The sequence below is a fragment of the Ipomoea nil genome, unplaced genomic scaffold (genome assembly GCF_001879475.1).
Source record: "Ipomoea nil cultivar Tokyo-kokei standard unplaced genomic scaffold, Asagao_1.1 scaffold1770, whole genome shotgun sequence".
Lineage (NCBI taxonomy): Eukaryota > Viridiplantae > Streptophyta > Magnoliopsida > Solanales > Convolvulaceae > Ipomoea > Ipomoea nil.
Window position 1 is genome coordinate 622958 of NW_017618198.1, and position 27178 is coordinate 650135.

At 35.4% G+C, this 27178-nt stretch overlaps 3 protein-coding genes across 8 annotated transcripts; 1 reads left to right on the plus strand and 2 right to left on the minus strand.

Annotated features, from left to right (window-relative positions):
- The first annotated feature begins 1281 nt into the window (after positions 1-1281).
- Positions 1282-3808, plus strand: LOC109192601 (protein IN2-1 homolog B-like). 2 transcript variants are annotated; one of them, XM_019343307.1, is made up of 10 exons: positions 1282-1473; positions 1584-1649; positions 1737-1797; positions 2101-2187; positions 2561-2659; positions 2748-2847; positions 2917-2993; positions 3199-3306; positions 3438-3518; positions 3627-3808. In XM_019343307.1, exons 1-10 carry the CDS (start codon positions 1376-1378, stop codon positions 3630-3632), a joined length of 783 nt encoding a protein of 260 aa, XP_019198852.1. In that variant the 5' UTR covers positions 1282-1375; the 3' UTR covers positions 3633-3808. The 2 variants fall into 2 exon arrangements, with proteins under 2 accessions (XP_019198852.1, XP_019198851.1); XM_019343306.1 differs by having other exon boundaries at positions 1284-1473; positions 1581-1649.
- Positions 3809-3919: 111 nt separating this feature from the next.
- LOC109192600 (AP2-like ethylene-responsive transcription factor TOE3) lies at positions 3920-7606 on the minus strand. 5 transcript variants are annotated; one of them, XM_019343303.1, is made up of 11 exons: positions 7029-7606; positions 6808-6995; positions 6577-6602; positions 6252-6282; positions 6057-6144; positions 5811-5956; positions 5368-5412; positions 5171-5274; positions 4963-5117; positions 4709-4804; positions 3920-4445 (listed from the first exon to the last, which is right to left on the minus strand). In XM_019343303.1, exons 1-11 carry the CDS (start codon positions 7365-7367, stop codon positions 4230-4232), a joined length of 1434 nt encoding a protein of 477 aa, XP_019198848.1. In that variant the 5' UTR covers positions 7368-7606; the 3' UTR covers positions 3920-4229. The 5 variants fall into 5 exon arrangements, with proteins under 5 accessions (XP_019198848.1, XP_019198846.1, XP_019198847.1 ...); XM_019343301.1 differs by having other exon boundaries at positions 6808-7606; XM_019343302.1 differs by having other exon boundaries at positions 4963-5093; positions 6808-7605.
- Positions 7607-16005: 8399 nt separating this feature from the next.
- LOC109192533 (regulator of nonsense transcripts UPF2) lies at positions 16006-26683 on the minus strand. The gene is made up of 19 exons (XM_019343213.1): positions 26561-26683; positions 25998-26085; positions 25787-25874; positions 24838-25040; positions 23876-24220; positions 23153-23257; positions 22842-22969; positions 21764-21937; positions 21581-21662; positions 20518-20814; positions 20204-20401; positions 20029-20130; positions 19310-19561; positions 19004-19222; positions 18398-18568; positions 17690-17875; positions 17027-17494; positions 16265-16801; positions 16006-16228 (listed from the first exon to the last, which is right to left on the minus strand). Exons 2-18 carry the CDS (start codon positions 26058-26060, stop codon positions 16301-16303), a joined length of 3582 nt encoding a protein of 1193 aa, XP_019198758.1. The 5' UTR covers positions 26061-26085; positions 26561-26683; the 3' UTR covers positions 16006-16228; positions 16265-16300.
- Between the last annotated feature and the right edge of the window lie 495 nt (positions 26684-27178).

The window sequence follows — 27178 nt, forward strand, 5'->3', positions numbered from 1 at the left end:
CCATCGTCGGTTTTTTAAGGTTCCGGTTGCATTTCTAGACCACACTGTTACATTTGAATCCACTGCCGGCGCTGCACCCCGTGCCGGAAAGATTATAACTTTTGATAGATAGATCGCCGAAGTCCCTGGAGTGGCTCTTCGAGAAAGTCGTGACTCCAAGCGATGTATGCAAGCTGAACCGGCTCGGGATCCCCAAGCAGCAAGCGCAGAAGCACTTCCCCCTCCGAAACAACGATGTCACCTCCAAGAGCGTTCTCTTGAGCTTTGCACGTGAAACTACATATATATCCTCAAAGATCGCGGTCAACAAACGGTCAAATAGATGGAAGACCAAATCGTGTCAAAATTGCAAAGTTAAAGACTTAATTGGTTGAAATTGAAAGTCGATGACCAATTTGTGAATTTAGCTATAGTCGAGGGACTATTTTGGGTATTTACTCTATTTTATACCAAAAGTCATAGTATATTGATAATACATTTTGACAGTGTTAGTTAGTTAATCATAAAATGGGAGAAGATGAGCAGTAACTACTAATAGGGCTGTTAACGAACCGAACATAAACGAACGGAGGTTGTTCATGTTCGTTTGTTAAGGAATTTGAAGTGTTCGTGTTCGTGTTCGTTTGTTAAGCTTTTTGAAAATCTTGTTCGTGTTCGTTTGTTAAGCGTTTGTTAGTGTTCGTTAACGTTCGCGAACACGTTCACGAACGTGTTCATTAACGTTAACGAACATGTTCGCAAACGTGTTTGTTAACGTTCGTGAACACGTTCGCAAACGTGTTCATTAACGTTAACAAACACGTTCACAAACATGTTCATTAACAAGCACGTTCACAAAAATATTCATTTACGTTCATGAACACTACTTAATAAACAAACACTTACACATGTTCATGATCACAATTTGTTCGTGAACAATAAATAATCTACGTTCACGAACAATAATCAAACAAACAACACAACCACAAAATTAATATAATATAATATAATATATATGTTTGTGAACATGTTCGCGAACATTATAAAACGAACACAAACGAGCTTGTTCACGAACATTAGTAAACGAACACAAACGAGCTTGTTCACGATCTCTTAGCAAAACGAGCTTACAACTGTTCAAGCTCTGTTCGTTTATTAACCGAGCTATAAATTTTGTTTGTTAATGTTCGTTTACCTTAACAAACGAACATAAACGAACGCTTACCGAACACGAACACGAGTAGTTTGCCGAAAGCTCTGTTCGCTAACACCCCTAACTACTAACTAGCAACTAACTCAAACCCAACCCGGCCCGAACCAGTGCTTCCAAATCGTTTGTTTCGTTGATGAAAGCAAAAGCAAGAAAAGAGTGGAAGCTATCATCTCCATCGCAATAATGTCACTCTGCTTTCAACTTCCCTCCAAATTCCCACTCAATATTCACCTCCGATGCTCCAAACCCACTCCAACATCACTCTCAGTCACGGCTTCAAGGTATGCATAAAAATCGAAACTTTATGCCTTTCTGGCTTTCTGATTTTAATTTCAAAGTTTAGTTTTGTTGAACCCTCTTAATTAGTCTCTGACGTGCTTAATTGCAGAAGTGAGGTGCTTCCTCCTGCTCTGGATTCATCCTCAGAACCACCGCCAATCTTTGATGGAATTCCAAAGTTAGTGCTTTTAACATTTGTATGGATTATTGATTATTGATTTTGTTTTGTATGGATTTACTCATTGGTGTATTCTGTTGGTTGAAGGCTATACATTTCTTACTCATGCCCATATGCACAACGTCCATGGATTGCCCGCAACTGTAAGGTCATTTCAACTCCTTCTATCTTGGCTACTGATTCTGAATTCTGATCATTCAATTCTGGTGACTGTAAATTCAAAAGGAACTTGTTCGAATCCCCGCCCGAGTGGCTTATTGGCCTACTTGGTTTGAGCTGTTGGGGTTTACCCTGTGCACAGTCTCTGATAGTGGCTATGGTTTCCCTCGTTACCCAAAAAGAAAAAGGAACTTGTTTTAAGTTAAACCAAATCACTTGGCTTATCACGGTTTATACTTGGAAGTTCATAGTATGCGTGTATATGCTTATTTCCTAGTTGCGTGACAAGCAGGGATTACAGGACACGATAAAACTGGTCCCGATTGACTTAAAGAACAGGCCAGCTTGGTACAAGGAAAAGGTTTATCCGGCTAACAAGGTGAGAATCATATGGTGGAGACAGGTTTAGTACTGGCATAAGACAATTAGAGACAATAATGTTCAGTTTTTAAGTTGGATTTGAATGAACAGCCTACGTTTTGCAATGCTTGATTAATGAATTAGGATAAAATAGTCTGATACATGACTTATAGAATTCATTCACATATAGAATGGAATTGCCTCTTTGAATTGACTGGGAAAAAGCGTCGGATGCTAGCTTACACTTCAACCAGCTTAGTTATATATATATATATATATATATATATATATATATATATATATATATAGGCATTCACATTTATGGGGTGTAATTTTGCTCCACTTCTTTTTGGAAACAGATTACATTTTTATTTTATTTTATTATCATGCAGGTGCCGGCTCTGGAACACAATAATGAAGTTAAGGGAGAAAGTCTTGATTTAATTAAATATATCGACAGTAACTTTGAAGGGCCTTCTCTCTTTCCGGATGTAAGATTGTAAGGATATAACGGGATAAGTTTATCATTTGCTCCCATCTTGCATTCTCATCTGTTTCAGTGTTTACTTAACGGTGTAGGATCCTTCCAAGAGAGAATTTTCCGAGGAATTGCTATCACACCTTGACACATTTTACAAAACTGTAACTTCTTATTTCAAGGGAGAGAAGGAAGATGTCGGTATGTACAATTCTCATGTTTACCGTCTTGATGGCATGTATAAATTGTAATTTTTGTGACTTTCTATAGGCGCTGCTTTCGACTCTATTGAGACCGCTCTTTCTAAATATGGAGATGGACCTTTTTTCCTTGGCCAGTTCAGTCTTGTAAGTGAAGCCTTATACGTTCTTTATTGCTCATGCGAAACATTGGGTTATCATTTAGAAGGATATTCTACCAAAAATCTCGTAAGAGTTGATAAAGTAGGCATAGAACGTGCAAACTGGAAAACTAGCTCATATTCCATCTATGAATATGCCATTCTTGAGACTATCTTTGATTTATTGTTGCACTCATACGTGGATTTTTCAGGTAGATATAGCTTATGTGCCATTCGTTGAAAGATTCCAGCTTTTCTTACTAGAAGTAAAGAGTTACGATATTACAACAGGCAGGCCAAAACTTGCAGCCTGGATTGAGGTATAATTGAAATGACGTTTTATTTTTTTGGTTCTTTGTAAAGTGTTAAGAATGATTTGGCTCGTAACCTGCATGAGTTCTGGTAGCACTGCTATGACACTTGATACGGGGTTTTCTACCAATTTCTATAGGAGATGAACCAAATTGAGGGGTACAAAGTAACAAAAAGAGATCCAAATGAGCTTGTGGAAGGCTATAAGAAGCGATATTCGGTATGCATATATTCATATCGTATAATCATATATTACAATAAGCTGCAGTTATTTTATGAATCCTTCCCCTGATTATCACTTGTCTATTCAATTATGTCTTTTTTGCAGTCTTAGCCCTGGCTGAAGATGAAGACGACGAGTAGCTCTTATTCTCATAACTCACGCTATAAGAGGATCACTGTAAGTACAGTCCCCGGGGGGGAAAAGAATGAGAACATTATGTATGGAGAGTTGTAGAATTGAATTGAGTTTTTTGTTCCAACTCCGATCAATTTTTTATATTGGTAGCAGATGCAAATCTATACTGATTTTATATGATGTTTATTAGATACAAAATATTTATATGTTATTCAAGAGATATTAACCACTAGACGAGAAATTTGATTCATAAAAAAATTGGAGAGGGAAAACAAGTCTCTATTTCAACGAGTTAATATCACAATCACCAGTTATTGTTACTGCTTAACTTTCATGTCTTGTAAGTTGATAAAAGCACGACCTGATCGCTGTTATCAATGGACTACAACCAGGTGTAGTCCCGATAACTAGCAATTTAGAATGTTTCGGGTGAAAAAATGAAACTACGCAGGAGAGTGTGATCCTATGTACACTTGATACTAGGTTTATGTTCCACACAATAGGGAAATGAATTGAAGCTTTCTGCAGTTGGTGCTAAAGCAACCCAAGATTAATTGCTGAGCCTCGCCCCCTCTAGTTGGGGCGAAGGGTCATTAGATGGTTTTGGGATGCTGCACTCGGGGGCGGAGCTGCAGAAGGGAATTTGAACATGGAAGTAGCTGTGGAAGAGAATCCTGATGATGCTGCAGAAGAAAACCTTGGCGCTGAAGGGGCCACACCCTGGCTAAGCCATCGCAAATTGGAGAACACGGGAGAAGATGCTTCTGCATTCGTTCCCATTAGTCCCTCCTGCTTAAGAGACAAGTATAAATATTACTTTGTTGATTTGATAATCACAAGGTTACAAGTTTGACTCTCAGTGGGAGCGGTCTATTGGTCTTCTTGGTTTGAGCCGATCAGCTATGAACAATCTAGGGTTACAAGGCAGGGTTTACCCAGTGCACATTGGGTGCAGGGTTTACCTTGTCAAGGAAATCATTCATTCCCATTAGTCCCTCTTATTATTTTTGAGAAATCAAATTACTGCTAATTTTATTGAAGGTGATAATTACCTCATTGTTTGGAGTAAGGGCAGATTGCAGGCCAGGCCACCTGGAATACTGGGATGCCATTGCTGGACCATAAGGTGTGCCGGGGGTGCACTCAACCTATGAGCATTGATAAAAGAAGAAGATAAGCACATCGCCTCAAAATCAAGTAAGTTCGGGTGTTACCCTTCTTTCTCAGAAGAACAAATGCATCACCTCAATGAAGGAACTCGATGAAAATCGAATTTGTTTTAATGATTTCTATTAGCAAAACATACCTTCACTCTTTTCAGAAGAGACAGGTCGCGAGCTTCAAAATTGAACTGCAACTTTCTGGCATTCTCAGGCCTTTTTGGACCATCCAAAGGCGGAGATATCCAAAGGTTCAGATCAAGACTGGCATTTGTGCCTACATCCATAGGACAGATTGTCCGTGTTGAGAGTTTTTCTTGTTTAATAAAACAGTCAAACAAAGAATAGAAATACCTCCATCTCTAGTGTTCTTGTTCATCTCCCCTTCATAGGCACTGGGCTCAAAGTTGGTCATTGCTTCCCTTCCATAACATTTGATGGCTGCTTTGTCATAAGCCCTGAACCAGAAAACAAAAAACCAAGATTTTGTTGGATTAAGATTCATGTAAAACTTTTTTTCAATGTCAAGGAGTTCATGATCACAAGGAGACCTTGCAGCTTCAACTTCAGAATTGTATAACCCAAGATACATATACCTGCAACCAAGCATTATAATCTTACAGATAAACACATAGGGCCCTAACAGGTTTCCAATCAAGAACACTACCATATAAACATATCATCATTCAGGAATCATGGTGCAAATCATCAATCTTGCCCACAAAAGGCAAAATCCCTCACCCCTAGCCTAAGAGCCCCACACCCTAGCCTGACAGGAATATGGAGGGATAAATCATGGTGACTCAGCGGTCCATTAGGTGGGAGGACCAATGCCTAGAACCCACAAGAGGGTGAAACTCCCATACTGAGGCTGCAAGGGTTGGATCTTGCGTTCTTGCCCACAATTTGTTACCCAGGAACCAATTGAACTACCCGTGTTGCAGATCATCAATCTACAAGAAAAGTAGTGTAAAAGGGAAAAAGGCATCCTTACTTTTTCCCCGCCAATTGACCCATCCGAGCCTCCCATCGACCACACTTGTGCAGGGTTACTCCTCTGTACTTAGAGCTCCCTCTGGAAAACCCAGTGCTCTGGCGTCGAAGAATCTGAACAAACTCTTCCTTGTTCAAGTTCTTCATCTGCAGATAATAAACTAGGTCAAGATTCATATGCCTTCAACATTTCATCTCAGAACACAGTCCGTTACTCCATTAGTATAAACAAAAATAATGTCTTCACCTGCTTCATATCTTCTTCATAGTCACTCAAATGAAAATTTATGTCAGCATCAACCCCTCGAAACTTAATGGCAGCGCGATCATAAGCCCTAAATTCCAACACAAATGAAAAGAAAACAAGAATCAGAAGATCTGCTTCAAAGTTTAAAGTAACAAGTAAATCACAATCTCTCAAGACTCAGGGTTAGATCTTCACCTAGCAGCAGAATGAGCTGTGTCAAATCCTCCTGCAAAACCAAACCTCAGATCATCAAAAACCACCTCAAAATTATGCAATTCAAAAGCAAATATGTTGTTGATCAAACTTGGGGCAACCTCGACCAAGTTGGTCAAACTTGGTAACCACAAAGTTACAAATTTGACTCCTAGTAAGAGCGGCCTCTCGCCCTCTCCTTTGCCAGTTAAGGTCATAAGACAAGTTTACTCGGTCATACTCTCGGTTAGTGGTTGGGGTTTCCATCTTTACTTTATTAAAAAAAAAAAAAAGTAAAATTATACTTCAAATTGATAAGGTTATTTACCCAGATAAACTTGCTTCCCACAGTCCCTGCAAAACACAAAATCTGATTGTGAATCATCAATTACTTGAAAGAACAGGAATTCCATCAAATTTTACAGAGAACATGATGGTATATAAGTTGAACCTTATGAAATCCTGATTATTACAGAATCTGTATATATAAATATACGTATAAAATGCCGTTGTATGTGTATAAGTTAGGCATGATGAACGTATAGATTTATGTACTGACCAGATATGCGACTCCCATCTTCCAGTCCGCCTGTAAAACGTGACACCGCGGTACTGGGAGCTCCGGGAACGCGGCCCACGGCGGCTCTTCTTAATCGGCTGGCAGGGCTGCGGGTACGGCGGCTCAAAAGTTCCCACTTCTGCCCCTCGGCCCGTCTCCGGCGCGGACAGTTTCAACCAGTTCTGATGCTGCTGCTGCTGCTGCGGCGGCGGCGGCCAAGCAGACGAGAAAAACGGCTCTCTAGTGACCGGTAAAAGCTGCCTAGAGGCCACCACCGAGGCGGCCTCGTTTCTCCCGTCCTCAACCTCGATCACCTGACTGGTTTTCAGTATAGAGAAGGCGAGAGTCGAGGGGGAGGAGGGCGGGTCGTCGGCATTGACGACGGAGGAAGACGAGGCGGTGTTGGAGGTGCCGGAATCATCGCCACCATTTAAGGAAGCGGTTACCCGCCCACAGGGGTCCGGGTCGGACTCATCGCAAGCGGAGTCCATGTAAAAAACGGCATCCACATTCAGATCTTCCAACAACATATCTCTTTGTTTCCTTGTATGAGCGTGCATATAATATAATATAATATATATATATAATCTGTGTCAGTCAGCTTCTTCTTCTTCTTCCGACCTCTCCGCCTTGAAGCTAGTGGTTGCAGACACTTTTGTTCATAAACATATATCGCCCAGTAGTCACATGTTTCTGATGAGAGAGAGAGAGAGAGAGAGAGAAATGGGGATCAGAGAATCATGACTATGAAGGAATATATATACATATTATATTATATAACTGTCAGCGGCAGCTTAATCAGTTTGATAGCTTGATGAAACTGGAAAGACAGCTGATCAACTTAAATAAACTACCTTTACTTTTTTTTTTTTTTTTTTTTTTTTAAACCAAATAAAACATTCATTCATTACAATAAAAACGGAGGGGAAGAAACCCACTCCTAATGTACAGACAAAAGAACAGGCTTCCCTAGCAAGGTTATGGACGTTCAGTGTTAAAAAAGTTTCGGGTTAGACTTTCTTTATGTAAACTTCATATTGACTAAATTGAGATCGAATGGGAATCAATTAGTTTTATGAAAATATAATACGAAATACTTTTAAAGATAGACATGTAGTGACCTTTCCCCATGAGATCAAGCCTTAGTGGAATCGTTGTGCTTCATTAGGTTGAGAAAGTATGTTTTAACAAATACATGTAATAGAGTCAGTAGCATTTAAAAATAATACTCCGTAATAATAATAATAATAATAATAATAATAATAATAATACGAAATAATTTTTAAAGATCATACTAAATAGTGAAAGTACATGAATATCTAATACTAATAATTCTCGTTGAGATTAATTTTACATAATTCAATAAATGTGTTTTAAACTTCAATTACTTGATAATTGTCCATTAATTTTATTATCCGTATATTGTTATCATCGTCACTTCACATAAATGTTAAAGGAAAACTTTGGGTTACACCCAATATGTGAATTCTTACTTCAAAACTAAATTTAAAAAGTCTATATTTTTAATAAAGATTTTTAAAAAAAAATATCAATTTAGGGTGTGTTTGGAAACTCGACATGAACCACAGAGGCTAGACCGGTGCTCATTGCGTACAAGAAGCCCCCCTCACTTTGAGAGGTTGCTCTCACATTGTCGCTGGTGAGACTCAATTCCTGATCATTCTTTCAAAGTTTCACCTCTATGACCAGTTGAGCTACCCATGCGGGCTTATTATTATTATTATTATTATTATTATTATTATTATTATTATTATTATTATTATTATATGCACAAACAACATGCATATGCGGCTACAATTGTGAGTGTTTTGACTGCTATGGTTGTGGTAGTAATAAAATAAAATAAAATAATAATTAAAAATTATTTAAAAAATAAAAACCAAGTGGCTCTATGATTGCTGACTTGTTGCTCCTGCTTTGCCATACCAATTAATACATTAAATATGGCAGTCCAGTACTTGTGCTCAATTTGTGACAATTTATACCACAAATGGAAAATATTTTAATTCTTTTCTGTTGCAAGACCTATATATATATATATATATATATATATATATATATACCAGGACTATGTGGTCTAATGGTATCCGAGTTGGACTTCCAATTGAAAGATTATGAGTTCAAGCCTCAGTGGAGGCGTTATTGATTTTTTGTGTTTCAGTAGGTTGAGAAAGTATATGAACAGATACTACAAATGTAATAGAACCAGTAGCTTTCAAAAAAAAATATATATATATATAACATGATTTTTCTTGATTCTATATGCATATGTTTATACTAGGAACACTAAAACTAAGAACCAATCAAAATGCACTTTTAAAGTTTGAAAAAAAAATTATTAAAATGTACTACATTTTTTCGACATTGCTCTAGCCAGATGAACAGTTGCGATTAATTTTTAATTTTCTCTTCAAAAAAAAATATTATATATGATCCCTTTTCCTGTTTGTATATGTGCGTGAGAGAAAGAAAGAGGGATATATATATATATATATATATATATATATATATATATATATATTATGAATTTATTTATTTACTTGTTTATATTTAACGATTTTATATATGTTCACAACTATTTGAGTTTATTTAGTATTCAAGGAAAATTGTTGGTCAATAATGTAAACGGTTGACTTTTATATGTTTACATAAATTGACAAATCCATTAAGCCTAACATTTCCTTTTATATTTCTTTATTAACTACTCCCATCACATTTTATACATCTAATTCAATTAACAATATTTAATTTGTTTTTTTTTAAACAATATTTAATTTAAATTGTTTATAATTTTATTTTTTGTAACGTTTAATTATATATATATATATATATATATATATATAGAAAAACGCTCATATGTGGTCATGTCATTAGGTGTGGTCGTATCTGGGTCGTTGAATCAGTTTAATCTAACGGCAGTGGTAATTCTGAGAATTTTCGCGCGTTTTGGTAGGTGGGGGTGTTATGGTAATTACAGTGGCCATTTATAGCGGGCGGGTTCCAGAATACACCAACAGTGTTGACAACATACACCAATAGTGTAATAAAACACACCACAGTGAAACACACCAATGGTGTATTTCCGTGTTATGGTAATTACAATGACCATTTATAGCGGCCGACTTCCAGAATACACCAACAGTGTTGACAACATGCACCAATAGTGTAATAAAACACACAACAATGTGATTTCCCCTATTCCGGTGTTTTATGACGAGTTTACCCTTACAGTTCGCTGGGTAGGAGAATGTGCGCGAAAATACTGAAAAAATCTTGATTAATATGATTCATTGGATCTATCTAATCTAATGGCCTATAATTGACCATATGACCACACCTAACAACATGACCACATGTGATCACTCCTCTATATATATATATATATATAGACACACACACCTTATCAAAATACTAAATACAAAAAAAAAATGAATTTAAAATTTATTTTAAAAAGGTCAAAGATAAAATATAACTTGCCAAACTTGGACATGTATGGAAACTGAAATTGGCAACATTAACCATACTACAAAGGGTAGGGTTTTAATTGTGTTTTTAAAACAAGAGGGACCATACATACCAATGTGGTGGCCACCCTCAATTATTGTTCATCAATGCATTTCTCATTGTCCTTAACTACCTTACTCTCAAGTTCATTTTTTAAGTATTGGGTTCCAATCCTGAAAATGCAACAATTTTTTTTTTTAAAAAAAAAAACAGTTTTAATATTTGAAATGTCATTCTATAAAGAATAATATATGATGAAATTATAGTTGATGATGACTAAAAATTAAAATAGAAAAAAATAGTCAAATAAACTCTTGAATTTTATATGAAAATCAATTAAAACACTGGAATTATAAAAATTTGCAATTAAACACATTAACTTGTTAGTTTTGTGCATCTGGCTCAATAACCGGTCATCTTTCGATAATTAGGATTCTGACAATTGAAATAGGCCATCGACGTATTATTAGGTGACCACCAACCAGTTATTACTGTTGAATAATTGACGATTGATCCCAGATACATAAAAATATAAGTTAATGTGTTTAATTGCATTTATTTTACCCGCATGGGCAGCTCAGGCCACAGAGATGAAAAGTTGGAAGAATGACCAGGGATCGAGTCTCACCAGCCACAATGTGGGAGCTACCTCTCAAAGTGAGGGGGCTCCTTGTGCGCAGTAAGCAAAGGTCTAGCATACGTGGTTCATGCTCTGTCAGGTTGGGGTTCAACCTTTTGGAAGAATTTATTTTACCATTCTTATATGAAAATGTGTTCCCCACCCCACCCCCAAAAGAAAAGAAAAGAAAAAAAGTCGTAGATATCCATAATAGTATAAGGAATATGTGAAGAAGAGGAAGAAACACAACTAAACAAGAAAGTAAAACTTGTGGCCTGGTCTAGCCTGGAAAAGGAAATGATGAGGGGAAGAAGCTGGGGACAGACTTGTTTAGTTCACGGGAAAATAATTTTTTAATAGATTTTTTTTTATCAAATTTGAGAAAAAAAAAAAACATATTTTTACCTTATTTGGTTGATGAAAATTTATTTTAAAAAATAAATAAATTACTTCATTTACTTGCTCTACTTTGGTATTTTATTTTCACACATTTTGAGAAAAAATCACAACAAATTAAACATGAACTCTTAAATTACCCTCACGTATATTCATTATGTATGAGTGTAAATTTTTATGCTAATTATTTTCACAAACCACGCAATATTTCAAGTAATTTTTTTCATGATTATTAAATTCAATTTCTTCTTGATTATTTTTCATGAGCACGCACCGTAAAAATGTTATAGTTCGTAATTTTTACTCTATATTTTACTTTTAATTAATGTGCCGTGTTTTGGATGATTAAAGAAAATATATAGATTATGTTGTTTAAAAAAAATTAATATGATTTTTACATTATAAGAAAATAACATTTGATTAAACTTAACAGTCAAAAGTTATCTTCATCAAAGTATGTCTTAGCCTTTTGATTATGATGTGATGTGATTTGATGATTCATTATTATTTATATATCAAATCAATCTTCATTATGTAAATTTCATTTCCATTTTGCGTGACCCTTTGTGTGTGGAGGGGACAACTCAGGATTTGGCAATCTAATAATGGAAGTGATATGTTCCCTTCTTGGATTTTTTTTTTTCTTTGATTCTAATTATATAATACTCCCTCCGTCCCGAATTGGATGTCTCATTTACTTTTTGCACGCTTTTTAATGAATTAAAGTAAATGTTATGCACTTTCCAATTATGCCCCTCACTTTTTCACTTTTGGAAATAAAAACAATAAAGAAAGCAAAAGCTAGAAGGGTAATTTGAAAAAAAGTGGAATGATAGTGATGTTCAATTTTGAAAAGTGGACAACATTTTGGGACAAACTAAAAAGGAAAGTAAGACACATAAAATGGGACAGAGGGAGTATAAGTTATCAAACCTTCTGGTCTAATGACATGAAGTGATTTTCCTAAATAAGAGGTTATGAGTTTGAACCTCAGTGGAATGATATTGACTCTTTGTACTTCAGTAAATTGAAAAAGTAACTATGAACAGACATTACATTGTAACAGAGTCAGTAGTACTATTTAGACAGTAAAAATTTGGAATTTATGAGTTATGACTTATGACACATCTTTGGCAAATTATATCATGGATTATATATAGTTTGCATTGCATGGATGACCAAGATCCATAAAAATGACATAATAAATAATAGTGAATTTATGTATTTATAATAACGAATTTGTGTATCTACAGCATTGAATTTATATATCTACAATATTGAATGCATGTATTTATAATAGTAATTTTATGTATTTTCAATAATTAATTTATATACTTATAGCAGTGACATTTATGAACTAAGATTATGTACTTATAATAATAAATTTATGTATTTACAGTAATAAATTTATGTATTTATAGAACTGGATTTATGTATCCATAGTAGTAAATTTATGTATTTATAATAATGAACTTCTAGACTTATAGTAGCTACTTTTATGAACTAAATGAATGTACATAAAGTACTGACTTTTATGTGTTAAATTTATTTTTTTTAAAGAAAATTAAAAAATCAATATGATCATCATTTAAAAATCTCAATTAAAGCTTTTTAATAAATATTTTTATATATTAACTTTATTTACACAAAAAGAAAAGGATGAAAATTTTGAGATAAAATTTTTGGACCAATGTCCACCTTGTAAGAAGGAATGGAGGTGGACCCTGTTCCACGATATAACTATAACAATGTCTTGCTTCTTTTCATCTCCATTAAAGTTTCTCTCTCGTCATGTGTGTTTTGGCTTTCCTATATAGAAAATGATGTGTAGGAATCAAATGTTCATTTGGCATCGCATATCTTGATTTTATTGTAGAATTTTTTTTTTTAAATAATAAATTTTCTAACTTACTTTGTACGTGTCCTGAATCCAACAAAACATATTATATCAGCGGTGAGTAAAATGAGATTACATGTAGTATTATTAAAATAATTTTGCATGCATACACCCTCCAAGCTAGGTTTCATTGACTATATAACACGCAAATTAATATTGTTATTCTTAGAATGGAAGTTTAGGTTAATTCCATGAAATTAATAATTAATAATTAATTAATTAATGATTTTTTTTGGCCAAATTAATTAATTAATGATTAATCAGACTTCAATTACAAAAGTGTAACCACTTTTCATTTATTCTTCTTCTATGTATCGAACTCGCGAGAAAAGCATGTTACATATATGTAATACTTAATGCATGAATAAAATAAGACGAAATAGTCACGTCTTTATCATTTGGTAATCAAAGCTGTGCATTATTGTAAATATTGAATTTATACATACTCGTAGAGAGACTTGTCCCCTTCATACTAATCCCATTCTTATCAAATCAATCCAATTAAGTGACAAAATACTGATCATATTGATTTTTCTATATGAGAAAGGACTTTGAACTCCCAATCTCTTTTAAGGAATGGACATGACCACTCACGTCAACCAAGATGGTTTTATATATATATATATATATATATATATATATATATATATATATATATATATAGGTATTGGATCGAATGAGAACAAATACTTAGGAGAGAAATAAGAACCAATCACATCCTTACCTATGAAAAAATAGGACGATTCATATCAATTTTTTTTTTATAAAAAAGGGGTGACATTTTTCGTAATTATCACCGACTTTACTATGTATACTTGAACACTAAAATATGTCATTTTTAGTCTTTTTCAGTTTTTTTTTTTTTTTAAATAAGAGTCAGATTTTACGGGTATAACCCTAATCAAATTCAAATTAATCAGTGATAGAGATATTGCATGAATGTAAAATTGAAGGAGAATTGTAAGTTGTAAGTGTGTAAAAGAATTAATATTTAGAGCAAGCTAAGGTGGTAAATCTAATCCACTCAAAACCTGACATGTGCTTGCAAGATAACACAGAGATTTTTGGAGACGATGAGTGGATAAGGGTGCGTTGGGGCATTCGCTAAGAACAACGTTAAATGAGCGGTTCCGATGTCGCTATCCATTACTTATTACGGTAATAATCGACGATGCCCAAAAGATAGGAAATGACTCCAACTCATCATCATTGCCATTTTCTGTCTCCATTTTTTTTTTTTTTTTTTACATCAAATAATTGGTGAAGTTTTACTAGTATAGTGAGTTGTCACATGATGAAACATTATGGATGATTTTATAAGAATGGCATAAATAACCACTTTTCAATTTGCTTAACTTGACATTTTTATGTTAAGAGGTAGTTTGATTTGGCGGAGTGGTACTAGTATAGTGGCTCAATTTGGTCACGGCATCCATACCAAATGGCAAAAGTGACTGTTTCGCTATTGGAGGGGTTCAATGGACTATGGTTTTTTAAGGGCATTTAGCCATTTGTTGGGGTAGGGGAGAACGACAATCTAAGAACGTGGACATAGCTGCCCTACACTGATCAATAGAATAGGAGCACGCGCAGATAGTAAACAGTTGCTAAGTTCAGAGCAATCGATGAAGAAATCCACTGATAAAACATTACAGTTCTTGAGCCATGACAAAATCCCCTTACAAGCCAGCGACTCCGCCATGAGCGGGACCATTGTGAGCCTTAACAAATAATGCATGTGTTAATTAACAACATTCATCCTTTACTTATATAATTAGATACACTAATTCATTTTTAGCTAGATTGTGATCATTGTCTAGAGCAAAAACAAAAAGTATGCTTCATTCTTTAACATGTACCCGTACTACTACATGTATTATTATTATTATTATTATTATTATTATTATTATTATTATTATTTACTCCTAGTTGCCGTGACGTGTTTGGATATATTCAAAAAAAGAAAAAGAAAAAAGTACATTCAAGTTTTTGTTCACTTCTTTTTTCTTTCTTTAGTAAAATCTACTAACCTAGATATGTGACCGAACGTTTTATTTTTAGGTGAGTAGAAGTAGTCTTGTCATTTTGTATATTAAAATAAGAGTATAAGAGTATGGTTGTTGGGTAGCCACGGTATAGCAGTGCAATAGTGCAAGTGTGGGTTTATAAAATAATATTTAATGTATGTTTGTACTTTGTAGCAATAAAATGAAAAAAAAAAAGTGTTAAAATTGGAATGCAATTTATGTGAGGGGAGTATTTCTTGCATTAGTTTAAAAAGGTGGGAGATCAGAAGTGACTAAATGACAAGACACAATGATAAAAGAGGAGACAGCATGAATAACGAGGGCCAGTGCGAAGTGGGGATCTCCAAGGCAATAACAATAATGTCCATTTAAGGAAAGGAAATAAGGATCCACTGACAAGTACTAATTTATCATTAATTTTTAGAGATATGGACCCCACTTATTCCCTATTTTGGCACTGCAACAACTTGTACCTGTATAAATTTAGTGTCCTTGCCCCACAGCATCTTTTTGGACTGTTCCTGCTTTGGACATATCTCCCATACCCATGTTTCCGAACCCTATTCCTCTTCCAGATTATTGTCTCTAATTGCCTGTAGTTTTATTGTTCATACATTCTTGGGGGATGGGGGGGTTCAAACTTTAAAGAATACTATGTGGTTAGAAACAAAGGGTTATATATTTATATTATAATGCAATAATGCAGTGCTTTTTAAATTGTAGAGATCAGTTATGTAAAAATGGTCTTGTTTGCAAGCGGTTGAATATTATTTACAGCTAAATTCACATTTTCCTCCACGCTTGTACGGCAGACATTGTAGAAATAGGTTTCAGTTGATTGTAACAGTTGGGAAAGTATGCCAAAACCCTGGACAATGGTATTGTAGTAGTACAAGAAAAAGCACAAACCAATTGTGATGGAGACCGCTTGTGTTAAAAGTGTGTAATAGAAACCGAGGCGAAACCGAGCAATTTGGCCGGGGCAGCAATTGATGAATATGAGGGAGGTGGTTGGGAGTGTAGATGTTTTCATCTTCTTCTGCCATAATATAGGCCGCCGCCGGAATGGTGCAGGTAGCGGTGACGTCCACCGCTCCGGCTGTGATCCCACGAGGAGTTGCCGCCCCGATTTGAAGAAGCTCTGCTACCGCTGCTGCTTTGCATCCAGCTCTGAGCTTGGTTTCCCAGGCCATTAAGCTCCTCCTCTTCTCTGTCGTTATACTCCAACACTAACCGCTTGATATCTTGTTTTTCCTCCAGCTCGGCTGCTTCTTTCTGCTTTGTGCTCTGTATGAGAGAGCAATCACGAGGGATGAGCATCTGCTTTGTTTGTTGCTTGTTGCCCCGCTTCACAAGAACCTTAACTCGAACCTCCTTGCTTCCTCCTGCTTCTTCATCCAATGTCTCATCCCCGCTTTCTCCTTCAACTCCACGATGATCCTTTGCTGGCCCCTCAAACACATTCATTGGTATCGCCATGTTTATTGTTGGCCTCGTCCGCAGCTCCAATTTTCGTGAATCCAAACTTTCCTGTAAACCATTGAGACTGCATCTTTAATTTTCTATGGCAAGAAACCAATAAAGCAACTATAGTACACAGAGTATATAATAATATTAATAATAGAAAGTTGAATATTATAGAACATCATCTTCCTTTCTGATAAGCAAATGAGAAATTTATAATAATTTTCTATGGCTTTCCTTCACTTAAAACTCAAAGTTCAGGGAGAAGGAAAGAAATGTTCTTGTACTTGCCTGCATTAAAGCCCGCAGTTCCCGCTCAAAGTCAGCCTCCTCCAGAGGATCAACTTCAGCAACTTTTGACCTGACATGTACTTCATCATCTTCATCAGAAGCAGCTCCATCACCATCATCATACTCATCCTCACTCTCAGACCCATCATCACGATTCTCTTCATCGAATTCATCATCATCATCACGTCCTGGATGCTCAGTAGTGTGACTCCCAGAATCACTTTCACTGTCACCCATTTCTTCGTGCAGCTCACCATTTTCTTCAGTACCATTTGTAAGGCTTTGCCCGTTAACAGGTATGTCAGAGGTCACCCTGCTAGAATACCTGTCTCTGTCTGAATGCTTCTCAATAGTGGCCCTTTCAGTTGAAACTGTCCGCTCATGTTCATCAAGTTCCAGAAGTGCTGCATTGACTTCTTCAATTGAGGCATATCGAGTCATGTTGGGGCGTAATTCAGCAAACAAGTCCTGGAAATGCATAATTTTTAAATTAGTGCACATTCTAAATAGTTCTCACACTACTGGCTTTTTCAGTTTGACTTCCATCACCTTTCTTACACATTGTTTAAGCCCAACCCATGATGAAAGAATGTTAGATTGTGTAAACAGATGAAAATTCACAACTGAAATATGGAAAAATGAAAGCAGAAAATTGAAAATAACCTGCAAGTCAAACTCAATATCCAGGGGCAACACGCCTTTGCCCAATATGTATCTCTGGAAATGAATTAAGAACCGATCAAGTTTCCTCTTCGATGAACCTCTATCAAAGTAATGTCCACAAGTTTCAAGAAGTGTAATGACCATCCTGATACGGAAACAATCCTCTGGTGGATCCAGTGTGTTTTGCTAGTCACATGAAATTGAATCATCAAATTAGATAGATAGTACAGAGAAGGGCATGGTAACCAGTGTAAATCATAACAGGAGAATCGAGATCTTCACTGCAAAAGCTTTTGTACATGGAAGGATCAAAACAGAGGAACAAAATAGAAATGAGAAAATGAGCATACAGAAGTGTATTAGCAAAAATACTATTAGAGAAGAAATAATGACAAAAAACATAAGAATGTGCTTGTATAGTTGCATCCAAATCATAGATGCACATAGCAAGAGTTGCAGAATGTATCCTAGAAATATATTTCCATGGAATAGTGGAATGCTATAAAAACTTTGCATGGAAGAAAAAGAAGATAATGTAGTGTGATTTCAAGTCCAATAAAAGGTTGTGTAAACATCAAGTACAATTTTATCTTTAATACAGTAACTGGCATTTCTAAAGCATTATGCACATATGATAATGCAAAGAATAGAGCAATTATAATTAAAACTACCAAGTCAGATATTGCAAGATTAGATGTGGACCTATACCTCTGCTGTTCCATGGCCGAAAACAAGAATCAGATAGAGTGTATCAAAAATGACTGATGAGTCCACCATTTCATAGTTATACAGTTCTCCTACAAACCGCATGTGAGCAATGCGCCTCTGCTGCATCCCAAAGTCATTCAACTCTAATCCCACCCTTATCTCCTCTAAAACCTAGAAGTACAGGTATTCCTGTCAGTTTTAACTCGAGCCATTACCAAAAGAAAGTTTGTCATATCATAAAAATATACATCATGCACAATTGCACATATATAAAACTGAATGAGAAGCAAACTAATTTCCTGCTCGAGAAGTGAACTTGAGTTTGACTTAGATAAGAAAAAATAAGAAAAATTTACATTACTTGTAAAGACCTCAGATACAAGTGAAACAGCATAGAACTAAGAAAAATATTAGTGAACTTAGACAACTTCTGGCTTGCACACCCTTCTTTCCATTAGAATGGAGATTTTATTTTACTTAACTTCCTTTCTCTTGCTTCTTATTTAATCTTCATTATGGCCAGTGGCATTGTTTGAGAGTTTGGAAGGCACAATATGTTAAAAACTAGAAAGGTTAACGTAGATTCAAGCACTTCAGAAAACAAACCTCATCAACAACACCAATAGAAAATTCTTCATGATACCGGCTCAAACTAGCGGTAAGTGATGCAATCAAGTGAATCTGACTGTACTTCCCCTTGTGCACCTTCATAAAGCACTTCAAAACGTATTCCTCACATTCACTCCAAGGAAGTTTCCGAAGTTGTCTTAGTACATGCTCTATAGAAGATTTGTCAAGATCCGAGAAAAGGAGTTTTCTTATATACTGCATAGCTCACCATTGGAAAAAAGTTATATTACTAATTTGTCAGTATAGACTGCAGAAAGTATGAAACCTAAGTATCACTTATACCTGATGCAAAGGTGGACGAACTTTAGAAACTCGTGCAGACCTTTCAGGTGGCTTGCACAAGTAATATGCATTCTCCACTAAGGTGATATGGCGGGGATCCAAATTTTTGACATTCTTCAACCGCATCAATATCTCTAACATGTTAGCCATGCGAATCATGGTCTCAGGAGAGCGGTAGAGAAAACGACCACAGGTTTCAAGAAGATTGCAAGCAACATCAATATTGTGATGAGTGAAATCATCTAAACAAGCCTGGAGGTTAAACAAAAAACATGGCTCTTCTATCAGCAATGAGAGATTGAAATAATTCATATATAAGTTTCTCAATCTCACTGAAGAGTTTAGTTTAACTTTATATCCTAATTTCTGAAGAATAAACAAACGAAGACCCACATACAGTATGGACATTTATCTGTGAAGAATAGAACAGAGTTGACAAACATGAATTTCAAATTGTAAATGAAAGACCAACTTTGCAATCCAAGTAATACAATGCTCACACAGCAAAAAAAAAAATGGAACTCCAGCAAACAAAAAGATAAAACTTATATAACCACTTGGATGGTGGGGAAGGCATGGATTTGGTGGGCTGGCACATGATTCTAAATTGTTTCCTATAACACATCCCCTAGAAAAAGGAAAACAAGGAGGGAGAGAGGGGGCACAAGTTTCCAGAGGTCAGAACCACAACTGTTAAATCAGATCCTGAATTTTTATACCTTTAGACAACTGAAAACCAGACCAGCTGGTGCAATTTTAAACTTGCAGAGTTCTCCAATAAAACGAATATTCCTTATTTTGCTTTCTATGTTCATTTGATCCTGCACATTAGAGGCAAAAATATTAAAACATTCAAGATTCCGTGACTCTGGAAAGCAATTCACAACACTTTACCTTCTTATTTATCAAATTGTTGAACTCTTCCTCTAACAACTGTAAAAGCATGGAAGACACATCCTTCATGCAAGTAGAGAGTGTTGCAACCATACGTGAATAGTATGGCAACAATTCCAGAGAAGTTCTAGGAACATTGAACAGAGCCCTTACAAGCTTCTTCCTGTTAGATTTAGAATTCAAGTAGCAAAATTCCACCTGTAAAAATTAAAGATCAATAAAAAATAGTAGTATTGTAAGAAGTTGGATTAAACCATCAAATAAAACCCAGAGATACAAACAATAAAAGATTGAGAAAGCAAAGTAGTCATTACAGTCAACTGGTCTATCAAGTCACGGCTAACGCAATTCGGGAGCCGCTGCAGTAAACCATCCAAATTGGTTCCTTCGAGACCTTTAACTTTATCCTTTTCACTGTCTACTTTTCTTTCTGATTCCTTTTCTTTCACTTTATCTTTGTCTCCTTCTTTGGTCTTTTCTTTATCTTTTTCATCTTTATCCTTGACTTTGTCAATCTTATCCTCCACTGTCACACTAGAATCTGCAGAACCCTCTGCAATGTCTTTTGCAGCTGTCTGACTCTGACCTTGATCTGAATCCAATGCCAATTCCTTTGAAAAATTAAAAAAGATTAAAATTACCATATGCAAATAAATAACATATAACATAACATACATTATACATAATCAAATTGCATGGATTACATTGTTATATAGAAGGCAACATGACAAAGAATTGAGAATCTGGAAAGGTGCACGCATCATTGTTTACAGAGCTCCAAAACAAAATCAAGCACTAGTGTTTAAGAAGAAATCTTAATTCAACTAAGCCCCCTTCTTGGATCATACACCATTCATTTCTTTCTCATTTAAGACCATAATATATTTGCATTACTATAGCGTATGATTGTATTTAGTGAATAGCTGGAGACCAAGAAAAAACTATAGTAACTTCTGCACAGAAGCAATAGATAGGCAGGAAACATAGAATGGAGTATCTGAAACATAAATGTTATTGTGGAGATAAATGTCATTGTGGAGAGTGAAAACAAAAATTAAACAAAAAGTAGCATTGTCACATAATGTCAAGTCATGCTAGTCTAAGCATCATTGTGGATGGGAGAAGGAACATATCAAAAGGAGGTGGGGTGCTGCTGTACACAAAGAAAGTGAATTCCTTGTCACAGTTAGAATACAACTCCAGAACTGTATTGGACTGAATCAAGTTTTGCAGATATTATGACTCGGAACTATGACCAATTGTATTAATGTGGAAGCCATGTTCTCAAGTTTGACAATGGGAATCTGGGACTCTTATGGAACTTAGAATATGGAAGTAAGAAACCAAGAATACCAAATAAAAGATCAAATTCCTTACAGTGGGTTGTTCTTGAGCCTTTGGAGCCTGCTCGCTCAACTTGGGTTCTGTTTCTCCCAATAAAACAGCAGGGACAAATGCCCTGGAAAAGAGAAATTGCCATGTGGAACATGTGAGGAAAAGTACTACCTGTGGAACCATATTACAAATTTTTTGATGTAACTATTGCCATGGGGAAAAAACCTGAGATCTGGCAAACACTCATAGAAAGCCCTTGTATCCTCATCATCCCACAGGGCTTCTAAGACAGAAGAATCTTTAACACCACCAGAAGATATGTCTTCCACTGATGTTACCCTGGTTGTGTGACCATCCTCAGGCATCACAGGAGGTTGCATGTCAAGTGCTTCTGCTAAACTACAGTACAGAGTACACAGAAGAACCTTTAACACATCAAGGAATAACAAAGGGAAAAAATATCTAGAAGTTTAAGCGCTATTTAAAAGAAGGAATAATATTCCATAAAAATAAAATTTAGAAGAATTAAAAGAATATAATAAAATGAAGACAGGAAAGAAACAAATAAACTTTTTAAGTCAAAACCTAGAAATTACACTAACTGAAATGAAAAAGAAAAATAAGCATTAAAATTAAGGAAATGTAATTCATGTTAGCATGAAAAACTCAAGCCAGAGCTTAAAAACTCAGTGTCATAAAACAGTATCACTTAATTTAAAAAATTGAATTTGCAATAAATTTCATTATCAATGAAAATAGTTGCATGAATGTCTTCCAAAAGGTAAAATTAGTTACAGTCCATCCAAGAACCTTTAACATTTCAGGAACAATTGCGGAGACCAGCAATAAGTAAAATATGTTTCAATACAAGTATACAACAAGCTTCCTGAAAAGTGACATTTATTCCATTCAAAAGAATTTTAATAGAGTTGCAACTTTTCAGCAATACATGTAATTACTAATTATACATACATTTCAACTGAGGACATAATGCTGACTGAAGAAGGTTGTGCTTATCTCAAGAGAACAGAATATGGTCATTTGCAGCATGCTGATTAGTTAACTGAATTTATACAAGCCCACAGAGTCATAAGTGAATATACGGTAGAGTACTTATAACTTTCTTGAAATGACACCAAGAGAAAAAATTTCATGTATAGACAGTCTAGCATCCGCATCAGATCACAACTAATACCCAGGTCCCAAAAGATCAAATAAAGAAATACTGTTATTGGTCTACCATGAAATGACATAGGTACCTCAATAGGTTTACATAGAAAGACAGGAGTATCAGCTAACTTACGCAGAGATACCACGGTACAGCTGGTCATAAGCTTTCCGCAGCTTTTCATATGAAGAGGCACTTTCCTCACTCAGTTCACCTTTAGCAGCCAAAATCTTTGCATTTTCATGCTCCATTTGGCGAAGTGACTTCAATTGAGTTAAAAGAAAAAAGGGGGTAAAAATCATCAATCATAACAATTGAAACAGTGGATTTTATTGAAAAATATAATAACACATCCCAGTATTAAGAAAAAAACACATAGCTGAATATTCAAGAATCTCTCCTAACACCACAAAAGTATTAAGAGAGAGAGAGATTCAAACTCTTACAGCATGCTCTGACTGAAGAAGTTCAACAGCTGCATCATAATATGTTTGAAATGCCTTCCTAAAGAACTTTTTCAGCTCTGCTGTGACACTAAGGCCTTTGAAAAACTGCAAAAGCAGATTAACACAAATTGAAAGAATGACTAATAATCACAAAGTTCATATTAGAAAAGTAAACCAAAGCATTATGATATTATTCAAAAAGAGAAAAACATTTTCATATTTTAAAACATGGAATTCACAGTCAGACGGAAGTAGGCCACTTATACAAGGGCTAATTCATTATGGCAATGGGGGCAACAGCACCACTAACAACCATTTGGTTATGTGTCTGTACCTCCACGGTCTATAACTTAAGAATCATTGAAGTCCAAATTTATAACAATGAAATAGAATTTAGCCTGGGAACACCAAATGAAGTTATGAACCAAAGTCATATTCAGAAATTGAGATCAATAGAAATGTTGAAAGTAACTGTGTGTGGGTATGTGTAGTTAAAGTTGCACCATGCAGAAATAAGACATTTAATAATTGTCTCCATAAAATCAGATTTGTTTCCCTACCCCACAAGAAAAATCTTTTAGCATGAGATAGTACTGCTCAATTTCAGGAACTCAATTCCAACTGAAAGGTTCAAATTGGAATAATCATAATATGAAATTATGGTTTCCCTATAAGACAAGGTTAATGCGCAATTCTACCAATGAGTTTGTTAACAGGCTTCACCTCTTCAAGAATATCTTGGTCAGTCAGTGGAAGACCAAGCAGATATCTCCCTTGTCGAGCAAAACTTGCAAGGAGGGACAAATTTGTCTGGGTTGCATCTCGATCCTTCAAGTGTTCTGCGCTAGTGAGATCCTTAATAATGTTTACAAAGATGCTACAATCATCTACAACTCCAACAAAATAAAGTTCCAAAAGAAGTTTTAATGTGCTACGCTTCTTCATGGCCCTTGAATTCCTGTCTGAATCTAAGTCATCAGCAGATTTTCCAGGAAAGAACACTCTCATGAGGCCTTGAACTAGGCTTGGTGAAAAGTCCTTGTATCGCTGATGAAGCAAAGAACAGATCTGGTAGAAGGGGGAAAAAAAATTGAGAGTAAGTTAAATAGCAATGCATATAAATATGGAAAATCATATCAGAAATGCAAAGAGAACACATTCCATTCCCATCACTGAACATAAGTGAACCCCTCTATATAAAATAAAAAATAAAAATAAAATCCTTCATAACAACACATGTACAACAGCAACATAAACACTAGTGAAATACATAATCGGGCCTTTACTTTCAACAGCCATCAGACTTGTGACTTCCATTAAGAAAATTAAGTTACAGACTTGAGTTAGAATTGCATTTGAAGTGTTTTGGTTTCACAAAGGACTTCAAAAGCTGAAGTTCCACATCAGCAGATGTGGAACAAATTACAAAATGCAGAGCAGATTGCAGTTGAAGGAAATCATGACACACTAAGCAATAGTTAAGGTGTGCTAAGGATAGTGAAATGTATTGATCTCCTAGAACCTAGACTGCTGTAAACTGTTAAGAAACCCTCAAAAATATTATTATGATGTCCCCAAAGAATGGTATAATCTGATAAAACAAATAACGGTACAAGAAAACAGTTAAACAAGAGAAGATTTCAAGGTAATTTTGCAAGTAAATTAGAGCTCAAGCCAAAATCTACCTGAACAGTAGCTTGAATGTCTACTGTTCGAAGCTTAGCATCACAAATAGCAGTCACTGCTTCACTGACAAATTTACTTAAGTTGACACTTCGCAGCTCATCCATCAACCCTTCTCGCAGCTCTTCATTAATTTGCTTAAGTTTTTTAATGACTGCAGTGTTACGCTTAATGCTGGAATCCAGTGTCCTGAGGAATCCTGAGTCTGAAATGAAGAATCACTGGATTAAAAGTCATGACAAAAACACGCCATGTTATAAAATAATCACCTATTTCTCAATTAGCTAAGATACATTTCTCCCTAAGCAGGAATGGGATCACTTCCATTTGTTATTATTGGAACACGTGAGTCAACATATGGAGATTCCTAATTGGTTTAACAACAAAAATAAAGTCAGAAAATGATGAACAACATCAACATGAAAATTTAAGTGTTTTTCTTATTCAACTGCTAAACGAAACCAACAAATTGTCCAGCAGCTTAAAATATTATAAAAGATGGTAATTTGGAGTTCATCGAAATTCCCTGTTAGCTTTGACCTATGTCCATATAGGCATATATTACACGATTTGGCAAAGAAAAGAAAGCCAGTGCCTAAACGATGAGCAAGAAATACTTCTTGGCAGCGCCTATATTGTTAATCTTAAATTATGAAGTCATATTTAAACTAGCATTTATAAATTATAAGTATTCAATAAAGTTTTACATCAAGACGAGCAAGGAATAAACATCAATAAATAAATATTATGTGCTTTTACATAAGAGCTCAAATTGCAATTGAGTCACTTATTATGTGCTTTTACATAAGTGCTCAAATTGCAATTCAGTTACTTATTGTGTGCTTTACATAATTGCTCAATTTGAATCCAGTTACTTTAGTATGTTCCGATTTTTGAAAATGAAGAGTGAGAGAATAACTGCATGCAACAGTATGCAATACTTAAAGCAACCTGGCCTTTCTGGGTTAAAATTGCTCTTGCGGAGAATCATTTTTGCCTCAATGGATTTCTTGAATTCCTCAAGGCGGGCAACAGTTTCCTGAATCATCACAGATTCGCAAACAGTCTTTATAACTTAATATTATCATTAAACAGTTGGTGGAATCAGTTTCAAATGCCATATCCTAGAACAACTAAATGAAGAAGTGGCATGGCATTATACCTCATCTTCATGTTTCTCTTGGTGTCCACCTCCAACACGGCCTTCATCCTCTGCATTTTCCATCTTTCCTTATACTAGCAGCAATTATCTATCAAAGAAACAAATTAAACCTAAATATTAGAATGCATCTCATTACACAGCTTGCTTAGTATCTCATAACAACAACAACTACAACAAAAAAATCTCAGACACTAACTTCAGCATACACACAAACACTTATTGCAGATCAAGAAAGAGAAATCAAATGCAATAAAATGCAACTACTTCCAAGATTTTCACTCCGAACAAATACGGAGTACATTTCCACATAAACATGGAGTAAAAATAATCTCGAAACAAATTAGGGAATTCCACACGCATCAATTCAAGAAATTCGAGATAATAGCCAAGAGAACATGAAAAATGAGTATGAAAATGAAATGCTATGCGAGTCTGTAACAAAATCTATTGCTACTTGGGATTTCGTGTGGAATATTAGAGCAAGAAAGTCGAAATTTGAACAGAAGAAGATCATCAATTGCAATTATTATTATGAGCCTACCGAGCAGGCTCTAGAGCTTTACCTTTTCACTTAGTCGGAGAGTTCTGAGCTCAGAGCTTACAAATCATGGAGAATGGGAAAAGAGAGTGTTCGTTTAATTGTTTCTGTAGAATAAAACCCCGCGATGGAGAACCAAATAGGGTGAATCGCGAGTCATCATCGGGTTTTTATAGGCCTTAGTACACGAGTTCTCACTTCTCAACAGGGTCAGGGTGCGGGTTCCTCAAACGCTCGGGTTACGGGTCATGGTTTCGAAGGAAGGGGGAATTAAATTATTAAAAGGAAATAAAAATGGAAAAGTACATTTAGAAAATGTTTAGTTATTTTAAGAGTTAATACCCAAAATAGTCCCTCGACTATGTTGTAATTACCAATTTGGTCCTCGACTATCATTCTTACCCAATTAAGTCATCAACTATACAATTTTTACCCAATTTAATCCTTTGTCAATTTGACTGTTCGTTGACTGTCAAAAGTGGAAATAAAGTTGTAATTTTACAAGTTTTCTCCTTCCTCCGCATTTAGCAACGCTAAACCATGTAGCAATAAGCTCAGGTTGGGTTCTAAACCTGTCAGTATCGAAGTAGTGGTTGTGCATCGGATAGCCCATGAATTTGATTTTTAACGATTTTTTGACGAT